The sequence below is a fragment of the Leptonotus elevatus genome, chromosome 5 (assembly GCF_054856555.1).
Source record: "Leptonotus elevatus isolate MCC_2025b chromosome 5, RoL_Lele_1.0, whole genome shotgun sequence".
Lineage (NCBI taxonomy): Eukaryota > Metazoa > Chordata > Actinopteri > Syngnathiformes > Syngnathidae > Leptonotus > Leptonotus elevatus.
The window spans coordinates 14,859,388-14,871,690 of NC_141243.1; the positions used below are offsets into that span (position 1 = coordinate 14,859,388).

Genomic DNA, 12,303 nt, shown 5'->3' on the forward strand with positions numbered 1-12,303 from the left:
TATTTTTCACTCAAACTCTGTAGTCAAGGTCCGCATTCGATTTATTGTACAACTCATAAATTGAATCGACTGTGGCAGAGAAGTTGATTAGGAATTTTTTTACTTTCTCCAGACATTCCTCTTCCTTGACTTGGCGGCCTTTGGAGAGCGCCTTCAGGAATTCCGACCTGTACGGGGCGGCAAAGAGAGCTGCCTAGAAGCAAACACAAATGTCAGTTCTATAACAACACATCACTAAATATGCAGTAGTATGCAGAATCTTGACACTTACATTTTCAAAAAAACAAACAATTGTAGTAGCAGTTTTGACAAATTTGGTTATTTTTATTTGTGTCATTTGCAGTGGTCTAGAAATTGGTAGTAATAAAAATTGAGCATTATTATCATTGTAAAGGCAATTTTTTTTTGATCAAACACTTTATACAACGTATTGTACTTCATTCGACTGTTGAGAGCCCCCGGGTTTGAATTACAACTCTGTGTGGAGTTTGGAATCTTCTTTAGAAAATGGATGCATGGATGTGCATATATGTACTGTTCCTGCTTTTATGACCGTCTACGAGTTTATATCTCATAAAACATATGAGAACTCACCCTGAAAAGCTGCTGAAGCCACCAACTATGGTATCGCTTCAACGTCAATTCATATGCTTTGGTCACATTGACTCGAATGAGGTTTGGGTTGTTTTCATCCTTCTCACCATCAAGCAGACTTTGAAGGAACACTTGGATAAAGCGTAGACCCCTTCAGATATGTAAGGAGATTATGAGAACAGGATTATAGCGTGTGTTCCACACATGTGCTTTTCGCATACAAACCTTTTTAGCCACATGAGGGCCACCGTGGCTCCAACTTTGGGCCACTGTGAGCCATACATTTCCTTCTCCACCTCCAAAATGTGTTGAAGGGTCCTGAAGCGGCCCGGGTTGGTGTCATAGACTGCCTTGATTTTCTAAAGATTTGACCACAAAATAAAATATTTCTTATTTCGTTATGATGTGACAAACCTATTGTTGCCGTTGAGTGAAATCTTCACATCTCCAAAACCATCCTTTGTCAGGGTACAAGAGAAAAAAAAAGTTGAGCCATTGATTTTGGTCAGAGATGAAGCCTTTTTCAATACTTTGAATGGCTCTGTAATTTGTATAAAGAAAAGAAAAAAGACCCAATGATTAACTGTAGTGATTTGTGAAAAAATTAAATTGACCATATTTGGACAGATGAGGTTTCCGCCCAACAGTAACGATATTCTGTGGGTATGACAAACAATTATACACATTTACAGAGGTGGCCAATATTCACATTAATTCTCTATTGTATAAATGAAAAGTTAAAATTGATTTTTAAACTCCAGAAAACTAGTACAGAAGCAAGTCTCAATGTAAACACTAGGGGCACTATATAAACGGAGTCCATACAGTAGATGAGAGATGAAAGAAATTAAGTCTAATGGAATGTTATGTGAACTCTATGTCAGGCTTAAAAGTGAGTGTGTGGAGCGCTTGGGTGTATAGCCGATAGCAGCTATTGCATGAATGTGTTTTCTGTTACTGCTCGTGATAATAAAGTGAAGTGCATTTGCAACTGCGCCATCCTTGACCACATATGAGGTCATCATAGTATGTCTATTGTTTAACTCATTCACTGCCCTTGACGACTATAAATGTACAAAAATCATGTAAACTATTTATATTAGTTTAACATTTTTTCATTTCATTTCATTTTTTATGAAAACCTAGAAAATATTTTTATTATACATTTATAACATATAAAATTTGTGATTAATCGTGATTCATGCGATTAATTACGATTTTAAAAAATGAATTGTCTGACGCCCCTTATTTTTATTTATTTTTCATTAGGGGCGTCAGGCGACACAATTTTTTAAATTGTAATTAATCACATGAGTTAACTAACGATTAATCAAACATTTTAGATCTGTTCTAAATTTACAATAAAAAAAATCTAGATTTTCATACTCTTGTTAGCAAAAGCAGAAAAAATGTTGTTAAACTAATAATAAACTAATGTAAATAGTAAAAATGACTTTTTGACGTCTATAGCCGTCAATGGCAGTGAATGAGGTAATCTGAAGCAGTAAAACAAGCTAAATTAAATTTGATTCAGTTGAATAGATTTCTTTGCTTACATTTATTTATACTTACTGTAATATTCGCTAATATGTCAGACTTGATGGGTGCGAAGATAGTCGGGCCAAGGCAGTCTGGGGACACATTGTTTTAAGAGAACTGCAATTTGTATTCATTCCAAAAGTATGACAAACAAAATATCATATTCAATATAATTGTGGTATTCCTGCAAGCTTCATCAAACAATTGTCAACAAGGTAAAAAATATATTTATTTGTCAGGCATCAAATATTGAAAAATGTTATGGAGCCACAAACATTTAACTCATTCACTGCCATTGTCGGTCGGCTATAGACGTCAAAAATGAATTTGAACTATTAGTTTCACATTTTTTTCCACTTTTGTTAACAAGAGTATGAAAACCTAAAAAAAATGTATTGTACATTTAGAACAGATATAAAAAATTTGATTAATCTTGAGTTAACTAGTGTCATGTGATAAATTACAAATTTAAATGCCCCTAATAAAAAACAAAAAAAGATTATAAAAGATTAGGGGCATCAGACAATTAATTTTTAAAAATTGTAATTAATCTATTAATCACAAATTTTATATCTGTTATAAATGCACAATAAAAAAATTCTAGGTTTTTCGTACTCTTGGAAAAAATGTGAAACTAATATAGCTCAAATGAATTTTTGACATCTGTAGCCATCAATGGCAGTGAATGAGTTAAAAACATAATATTACAAATAGTTATCCACACTGTTCAGATCAAAACTCTATCACTGGCTTGTACATTTCGAAAAAATGTCTTGTAAGGGTTTTCAAGCGAGCATTTTGAAACAGTAGAATGATTTACTCCAGGTGATTAACCTTGTAATGACCTCTTTTGGAGCCGCTATAGTGTCTCTTTTCAAAGACCCATTAGCACTGTATTGTCATTAGTTGTTCTTTAATTAGGCTACTAGACAGGTGGAGTATTTGGTGTCAGGAAAATGAACAATGAGACGCCGTATGTGGACCCACGTGGCGCTTGCTCGACTCACAGGCAACTTTCAGGCAAGCTTGAGCAGGAACTCAAAAACAAATGAGAAAGTAGCAGACAGTGCCAGTCACATCCTCATTTCGTGGGCCTGTAATGGGTCATGGCCAAAAGATTTCTGGATCAGCAAAAAACAATGAGAGACAAGAGAAAAAGTGTTTGATATTGACATCAGATTTGGTTCCTCCAAAAGGTTTCACGTGGCAATTTCCATAGAGAACCTTTGGCATATGAATACAGAATGAAGTGGCACAAAGGTGCCCTGCGCCGATGAATGGGCAAGCGGAACTCAACACCATACTAATCATTTTCACAACTTCAAATCCAGGGCAGGTCATTAAATTATGCATGATAAAACAATCGGGGGCCGCTTCGTGAAGAGAAATGTGATCTAAAAAGTCCATTACAGTATTTGATTTAAAAAAAAATGTTTTTATTGTAACCACTTGACAAAGCAAACAATTAGATTAGTTTATGAATTCCCAACAGTCAGAAGCACTTAAATGCAAAACACGTTATTTTTTTGTTTCTGTTTTTAACTATTTTTTAACTAACTACCCTGTATTTCAAAATCATAAACATAATAAATGAATTTTCCAAATTTGGGTGGAACTGCATACTTACCAAAGAATGGTGGAAGGTAAGACGCAGCCTCTAGAAAAGGTCTGGTTTCCACTTGTCTGTCAGCTGGCAGTGGTCGGAACTGGTGCTCTAGTAGCAGAGCCATGACTTCTTGTCTGCAGTCTCTTGTCCACTCCGAGGTGAATGCAACAGACTGATAGACTTACAGTGACCTCCACGAGACTGTCTGACACCCCCCCCCCCCCCCCCACACACACACACGCACACACACACTGCTAATACAAACAATAGACAAATTCAATTGCTGTGTTGAACAATTGCGCTGACTAAAAAAAGGCGAAAGCCAAGATTAAGTTTTGTTGATATCACTTGACAATACAGAATTACGAATTGTTTGTAAAATTGCCTCTTGGCACGAGATGATTCCATGATGAAATTATAGCTGCATTTCATTGTTAGTACTGTTTTTTTTTAAACAAAAATCTAGTTTGAAATGATAAATTAGGTTGAAATACTGTCATATGAATATATATAAAATATTTTATTTATTTTATTTTATTTTTGAAAAAAGATTATTTAAAAAAAAGAACAAGAAAAGATTATTAAAAATTAGGTCATCAGGCGATTAAATTTTTTCATTGTAATTAATCGCATGACTTCAATAGTTAACTCATGATTAATCACACATTTTACATCTGGTCTAAATGTACAATATTTTTTTCCTAGGTTTTAATACTCTTGTTAACAAAAGTGGAAAAAATGTTAAACTAATAGAAATAGTTCAAATTAATTTTTGACGTCTATAGCCGTCAATGGCAGAGAATGAGTTAATAAAGCCTTTAGTTTTAGTTTTCCATTTTTATGGAGGAATAAAACACATTATATTAAAAGATCCCAGCTAGTTAAGGAATATGACAAGGGTGGTGTGAAAGCTCCAGAATTTGAATCGATGATTGGTACCTTTAGAGTGAATTGGATTAAGTCTTGTTTGTCACAACCCAACTCTATGTGCTAGCACATTCCTAGATCTTTGTTTAAAAAGATTTTGTGCTGAAATGTGATTTTGATGTAAACAGAGTCCCGATAAAGTTATCTAATTTTCATTTTTTTTTTAAATTGGGGGGGGGGGGGGGGAATAATATTTGCCCAGATTTTTTCTCCTCACAAAACAATTTTGTGGAACAATAGAGTAATTATGATCAATAGAAAATCAATATTTAAAACCACATGGGTTGAGAAGAGTATTGTATTTGTAACTGGTTTAATGGATTTTTGAAAAAGTTATTTAGACTTTACAGTGAAATATAACTTGAACTGTACTCAAAGAGAATATAGCTAAATCTGCTGTGTAATCCCTTTACCCTTGATTCTCTTAATTCAGAGTTGTTGTTGTTTTTTTGGTGTATAACAATGCTTCAAAGGCAAAGGTGGATGAATATAATCTTTTTGATGAGAAATTTGACCAAAAAAAAAAAGTAAGGTATTTAAAACCAGAATATTTCATGATTTTAGTAGAGGGACAGTTTGGCAGGGTTTTAATTTAGTAAATTGAGTTAATATAAACAAGGCATTTGCAAAATACATTAGGTGGCCCACGTTGCCTAAAGTGAAACAAACACATTTTAAAATCATAAACAAGATATACACGGTGGCAGAATTTCTAAAGAGAAGATTTAAGTTTGAGGTAGATAACTGTTCCTTCTGCCAAAATGATGAAGTAACTTTGGATCATTTGGTTTTTCTTTGCCATATTTCACAAAGATTTTGGACTGATATAAGAACTTGGATGTCAGTAAGAATTAATGACGTTCCACAAATTGAATAAAGTCATGTTATTTTCTTTATGGATGATTTGAATTTTTCTGTTTCGGATTTAGTTAATATTATTTTGTTAATGGATAAACATCATATTCATTGAGCTATATGGAACAACTGTAAACCCTCCTTTCAAGGATTTATGGCTGATTTTAAGTTGTTTTTTGTATGCTTGAAGAAGTGTGAAAGAAACAAATATGCAAGGAAAATAAGTGCCAATATGAAGCAGTATTTATTGTTTTGATTTTTGATATATACGCTCTTCTTTTATTCTAAATGACGTGATGTGCAAGAATCCCCCGTTTTTGTTTATTCTCATAATCTTTTGTTGTTGTTTATATTGTTGCCATGTTCAGGCGTTGCATCCTCTCTACAAAGTGTATGTTTACAGATATTTTAAATAAAGTGAGAGAAAAATAAGATTCTGATTTCCTGTTGAGATATCTTAAAGTTGTAAACAATAAGAAAGGCCAAAAGATTTTGGAAACATATTCTAAACTGTTAAGTAGACATCTGTCAAATTTTTTTTTTTTATTTACTTAGCATTTCCATATTATCATAATATTAATATGTAATTTTGGTTTATGATGATGTAACATACATTGAAATGGAATGTCTGAGTGTTTGTATATACTTTTGTTGATGGTTGTTATATTGGCAAGATTTTTTACTGAATTGTCCATTTATATGTTGTCAATAATAATAATAATAATAATACAAAAGTATGGAAATCACCTAACAGTAGTTTATTTATGTTATTTATTTATTTAGGTTACTTTGATTATTTTATTCACTTCACTAAAAGAGCTTCCTTTTTATTTTATTTAAAAAAAATAATTATGTACTTGGTCTCTGTGACTTTCCGTTGTAGCGTGATGGGACGTAACCAGGAAGTGGAAAGACAATCAAACGGCGGTAACCACGGATGACTCTGGTATAATACTCTTTTAAAAAGTCCTTCATTTTATTATAAACTCTCGTTAAAGATTACTTATGAGCGAATACGTACCACCCGACATCTTTGGAGCCAAATGTTTGTAAAAAAATATATATATTTCAATGTGCTTTCGTAGCGATGTGATAAGCTAACGGTTGTCTGTTGGATGCGTTTGTAAGCAAAACAGAAGCTACGTCACGTAGATGGAGCGAGGAAAGAATTAGGATGTAGCATTTGTCGTAATGATCAGTTTGTCTTTCGCAGGTTCATGGCTCTGCCGTCATTTTCCACATATGCGCCGCCGTTTCGGCAACGGGCGCTTGGGGTCCAGCTGGCTCGCAAGAGGGAGCAACAATGTCGGCGGCGGGAGCAGTTGGCCGTCAATGCTAAGTACTTCAGGGACCAGGGTGTCCGCACTCATTTCCACTCCGAGTGGACCTCCAGGCACTCCTTTGAGCAGAGGTAGACAGGCTAGCACACAACCAATGTTATTACTTCCGGTGATTGTTTGAAATGCATATGAAGGATCCATATACACATTATTATTAAGGCTCTTAGGTGCTGATTAGCGGTATAGAAAATGGATAAATTGATGATGTATCCTCAAGAGTATTTCCGTATAGTGTTCCTTACATGAATACACATTTTAAAAACATGGGAACAACTTATGTCTATGCTTTGCCAGCATGGCAGCATTTTGTAAACAGAAGTCGGTGAATGACAGATTGAGCACTCTGGATCAGCGCAGGATACGACTCAAGTACATGCTTGAAGAGGAGCAAAAGCAACTGGACGGAGAAATGCAGCTTGTGGTACCTCAGCGAGGTGCATTGGTGAACAAAGCAGATGTGCAGCACTCGTTAGGAGACGAAAGGAGAAAAAAGGTAGATTAAGTGAATTATTATAAGCCTGTATACATTTCAGTCTGTGTGTTATGCTTATCATTGTTACTGTCTTGTGCTGTACTTTCCCCAGCTAGCTCAGGAGCTTCTGAAGGAGCATCGTAAGAGAAACAACTCTGAATTGTACCAGGTAGCCAACTAGATATATTAAACAGGAAAAAAAAACTATAGACTGTGGGAGCATCACAAATTGGACAATGCTTGTGCCTCTGGTTATGATAAACAACACTATATCTGTTTTGTAAATGGCGAACACATATTAAAATATGTTTTCTGTTCAAGGTCTTAAGTTCCTCCCTGCATTTAATTTGTTCACAGGTTGACACGGCCTCACAACAACATCAGGTTGCCAATCCGTTGCAAGTACAATTTTCTGAAAAGAAACAGGTAGGATAGCCAGCCTAGTCATATCAATTTTCTTGTGTCTTTTGTAAGCTTAGTTTCAAATCTAAAACATTCTCAAATCCATGCTCTTAGTTTGTTGTTGACAATGTTTTAATTTCTTCAACCATGCAGCAAGAAGTGGAGGCGGAGGAGATGTGTCACTTTCAAAATGAATGTGAGAGGACTCAAAGAGAAGACCTCGAGAAGATCAAACAAGCAGAGGAATATAGGAATTTTGAAGAGCGTCAAAGAGCAAAAGAACTTCACAAAAAAATGGAAGAACTGAGTTTAATGGAAGAAGAGGTACTCAAAAATTTACAAAAGCACATGTTTGGGGGGCGGGATGGTTTATATATATATATTTTTTTTATTGTATATTTTATTTCTTTATTTTTTTCTCTGGCCAAGGCAACTTATCAAAAGAAGGAAGAAGAAGCTTTGCAGGTGAAGCTGTGGGAGCTGGACAAGATGGATGCTGAGAGAAGAAAATTTGAGGAAAGGCGCAAGAAGGCTGAAATGCGGTAAGGAAAAGTCATGAGGTGCAAACACATTCAAGCTGGTGGCGGACTAATCTTTGAATACTTCAATTAGGAACTTCCTGATCCGACAATATAGAGCTCAGCTAAGGAGGCGGGCCCAGCAGGTGCAGGAAGAGTTGGTGAGTCTTTAAATTGTCGCTAAGAATGTTGTATTCATGAAGTTTTATCAAACCAAATAATTTTCACTTTAATCCATTTAAATTGGTGAACTGCTCCCAATGAGAAGAGATAAAGATTCTGTCCTATAGATTTTGATCGGGTTGTAGGGTCTTGGGCACATTGGTTGACAGCTGAGAAAAAAAGAGATCTCTGGCTATTCACGAAGAATAGGGACTGAGACCAAGTAACAAATGATGTGAATAGTTGATGCTCCCTTAAAAGTGATTGTAATTGCCTATATAATGGTTTAAACCAGGGGTCTGCAACCTGCGGTTCTTGAGCCACGTGTGGCAGTCTCTCTACTGTGGCTCTCTGTGGATCTCTTAAAAAAAACAAAAAAAGTAGAAATTTGTATTATTTTTACATATTTATTTTAAATGTGTAAATAAAATATTCTATAAATAAGTTAATGATTTTAATATAAATAAATATTCAAAAAAAATTCAAAGTCCAAATTTGTAAGTTGTCAACTGAACGATAGATAATAAAGTTAAATGGAAAAAAACTGCACGGTACATGACTGGTTAGCACGTCCGCCTCCCAGAGTAGAGGACGTGAGATCGAGTCCGGGCTTCGGCCTTCCTGGGTGGAGTTTGCATGTTCTCCCCGTGCTTGCGTGGGTTTTCTCCGGGTACTCCGGTTTCCTCCCACATTCCAAAGACATACATGGCAGGTTAATTGAACTCTCCAAGTTGTCCATAGGTGTGATTGTGAGTGTGGATGGTTGTTCATCTCTGTGCCCTGCGATTGGCTGGCAACCAGTTCAGGGTGTACCCCGCCTAATGCCCGAAGCCAGCTGGGATAGGCTCCAGCGCCCCCCGCAACCCTTGCGAGGACAAGTGGTTAAGAAAATGGATGGATAAAAAATTATTATAAAAAGGCAGAAAAGAAAACATTTAAAATAGTAACTTTATATCACTATAAACTAAAGAACCAAAAACAAAAGAAGAAATCCCCCAGATTGCCATAAAATGCCCACAAAATTGCCAAAAATGTCAGAGAATTTATAGAAAAAAAGGCAGAAAAAAAAAAAAAAAAATAGCCATACAATGTCCAAAAAAAGAAGAGGCAGAAAATGACCATAATATGTTCAGAAAATTGTAAAAAATTTGACAGAAAGGCAGAAAAGTCTTTTAAAAACTAAGTCTAAAAAATTACACCAAAAAATCCAAATACCAAAGACGAAAGGTAGACGCAATCTCTACGTATTGGATGCTGCATATTTGCTGTTATAGCTCTTATTAGCTCTTGGACCCTCAGTACATTAGATTAACAATTTACACACTGTTTCTTTCATCATAATGTTCAAATGTTCACGGCTCCAGACAGATTTTTCTTGTTATTCATTTGGCCTAAAAGGGCTTTTTTGACAGTAAAGGTTGCTGGCCCCTGGGTTTAAACCATGAATATACCACAATGATCCCAATAGCATTTCAAACACAGATATCCTCAAACGTTACACAGTACAGTGTAGAAAAAACAGTTCCCGCTAATCTCTCGATTTTAAAGCAAAGTAAACCGTTTACATTGTGGGGAATATTTGACACAGCATCTGGCAACCCCGGCCTGCTTGCACGGCAAGCGGCCGATTACGAGACTCCCGCTGGAGGCAGTGATAGTCAAGAAGCTTTGATTCTATCAGGAATGCGGGAATGCCGTGTTAGACCAGATGGATAGTGATAGTGACACCATTGGGAATTACGTGAGTGTCGTGAATGGCCATTTCGGACCTTGTCGAGAAATACTGTATTCATCGGCGCATGTGGCCAGCCGGCGTGCACCGTTCCCATGGCGACGAACGATTTAATAGTCATCACTCGTCGGGTTAACAAAGTGTATTTTGCTTGACTGAAATAGAACATGAGCGAAAGCAGCAATCAATGGTCATGAAGAACTTGGAATGATTCAACAATTTTATTGCCTCCCCCAGGAGTCTGATCACAAGATCCTGGCAGCCTTGCTGAAAGGAGAGCAAGACATGTTTAGGATGGAGGGGACACGAAGAGAAAGGGTCTTCGCTGACGCTGCCTGGATGAATCGTGTGATTGAAGAGCAGCTTGAGCTGGAGAGAGAGCGGGAGGCCGAGTTGGACCTCCTACACAGGTGAGCGCCAGCTTTCGGCCTGCTCTAAAAGTGACTTTGCATGTTGTGTATATAGCGAGTTGGCCATTTTGGATAGTGCTTTTTGAATGCGTAGTGAGTATTTTGTTCAGTGTCTTGTAATTAGGCAGCAGGGAATGAGTGAATGATTCCAAACTCAGCCTTCTTAACGGACATGATCGAAATACACCTTCCATTTAAGGGAGGACGCTCAAAGTGTGTGGGAGAAACGAGAAGCAACCTGGGAACAGGAGAGAAAAGCCAGAGAACTACTCATGCATGAGGTGCACTTGTTTCTTGATCGGCACATTTGTAACATCTCACAGCCATTCCTACCCAAGTAATAAAAGACGAAATGAGCATTCTTATATTTGCCCTGTTAAAGGTGCTTGTGGGAAGACGGCAGCAGCTGGAGCTGAAAATGCGTAAAAATCGCGAGGCTCAATTAGAGTCCCTGAGGGGCCGAGAGGAACTGATCCAGGAGCTGGAGTTGGAGAGGGAGCTCAGATGCCAAGAGAGGGAACAAGAAGAGCAATGCCGCAGAAAAGAACAGGTGCAAAAGATTTGGTGTTGCTCACACATGACTGATGATGATGAGGCAATTGAATGAAAAGACGATGTCGCGTTTCCATTTTTGTGCCGTATAATGTAGTTTGCTTGTGCGTCCTGCAGGAGGAGCAGCAGCTCCAAGATCAGTGGGAGGAGCAGTGCAGGATAGAGGAACTACAGGAGGAAGTGAGAAAGCAGAGGATAATCAATGGCATATACCAGCCGAATGTAAGATCACAATTCACTGATCCTGAAACGTAACTCTTAAATGTAAAGACCGACTAAACTTTTTTTGTTTTTTTGATCATTTCAGAGATACAACAAGCCTCGAGTAGTGTGGACATGAGCAACTGGGACGGTGTGGCTCAGTGGTAGAGTGGTCGTCTCCCAAACTGCGAGGTTGTGGGTTCAATCCTCACCTCCTGGTGACCACGTCGAAGTGTCCTTGAGCAAGACACTAAACCTCGATCTGCTCCCAGTGGACCCGGCGGCGCCCTGCGTGGCAGCGGCCGACCACCGGTGTGTGAGCGTGAGGCTGTGTAAATGGCATTCCATTCCAATCATGTTCTTTCTTTGAATCACAGTCATTGCCTTATGAAAAGGCGGGTGTGCCATTTTTGTGACCTGAAAAGTGTTTTTTTCCTGTCTCAAATTGAGGCAGAGGTGGTATCAACCTGACTATGATGGGTGACTACCGATATCAGGTATCGTATCGGTGCCAATACCAGTCTTATTTTAAGGTATCGGTACTCACGGCGGTGACTGATACCATTATTTTACGATCAGGGACTAGAAATGAGAAATTATATGAATACAAAGTTGCCATAAATGTTGGCCATTTTTAAACTACAATCCTTAAAAATGTATCCACTAGTACATATTAAACTGTAAATATAGTTCAGCGTTGTTGTAAAACACCATTATGTTGATTGTATATACTGTGTTTTTATGACTTTGGCGATGGCTGGAGCGCTCCACCTCTGCCTCACAACCAGGAAATGGGCGTGTGCAACGGTTGCTCCATGATCTGTTTCTTCTCGGGTTCATTAAAAGTGCATTGTGCCATTTAAAAAGCTAATATTAAAGCTTTTTCTACATCATGCATGCTCCACCAATGCCCAGATGAGTACGAAGAGCCCTGACTGTTTTACTCTGACTGCACCCATCAGCTTTTATCATCCCTTTATAGTAGAGTGTGCG

The 12,303-nt window shown here is 37.3% G+C and overlaps 2 protein-coding genes across 2 annotated transcripts; one reads left to right on the plus strand and one right to left on the minus strand.

The window, feature by feature from the left end:
• Window positions 1-10: 10 nt before the first annotated feature.
• On the minus strand, window positions 11-3,877 carry gltpa (glycolipid transfer protein a). Its single transcript, XM_086076635.1, has 5 exons — window positions 3,761-3,877; window positions 2,167-2,225; window positions 820-953; window positions 595-745; window positions 11-193 (listed from the first exon to the last, which is right to left on the minus strand). Exons 1-5 carry the CDS (start codon window positions 3,861-3,863, stop codon window positions 11-13), a joined length of 630 nt encoding a protein of 209 aa, XP_085932761.1. The 5' UTR covers window positions 3,864-3,877.
• Window positions 3,878-6,403: 2,526 nt separating this feature from the next.
• tchp (trichoplein, keratin filament binding) lies at window positions 6,404-12,232 on the plus strand. The gene is made up of 13 exons (XM_086075712.1): window positions 6,404-6,467; window positions 6,735-6,932; window positions 7,156-7,354; window positions 7,446-7,502; window positions 7,691-7,759; window positions 7,889-8,059; window positions 8,165-8,277; window positions 8,348-8,414; window positions 10,385-10,557; window positions 10,757-10,838; window positions 10,940-11,107; window positions 11,227-11,331; window positions 11,417-12,232. The coding sequence occupies exons 2-13, from the start codon at window positions 6,739-6,741 to the stop codon at window positions 11,447-11,449; spliced, it is 1,431 nt and encodes a 476-aa protein (XP_085931838.1). The 5' UTR covers window positions 6,404-6,467; window positions 6,735-6,738; the 3' UTR covers window positions 11,450-12,232.
• Window positions 12,233-12,303: the final 71 nt, after the last annotated feature.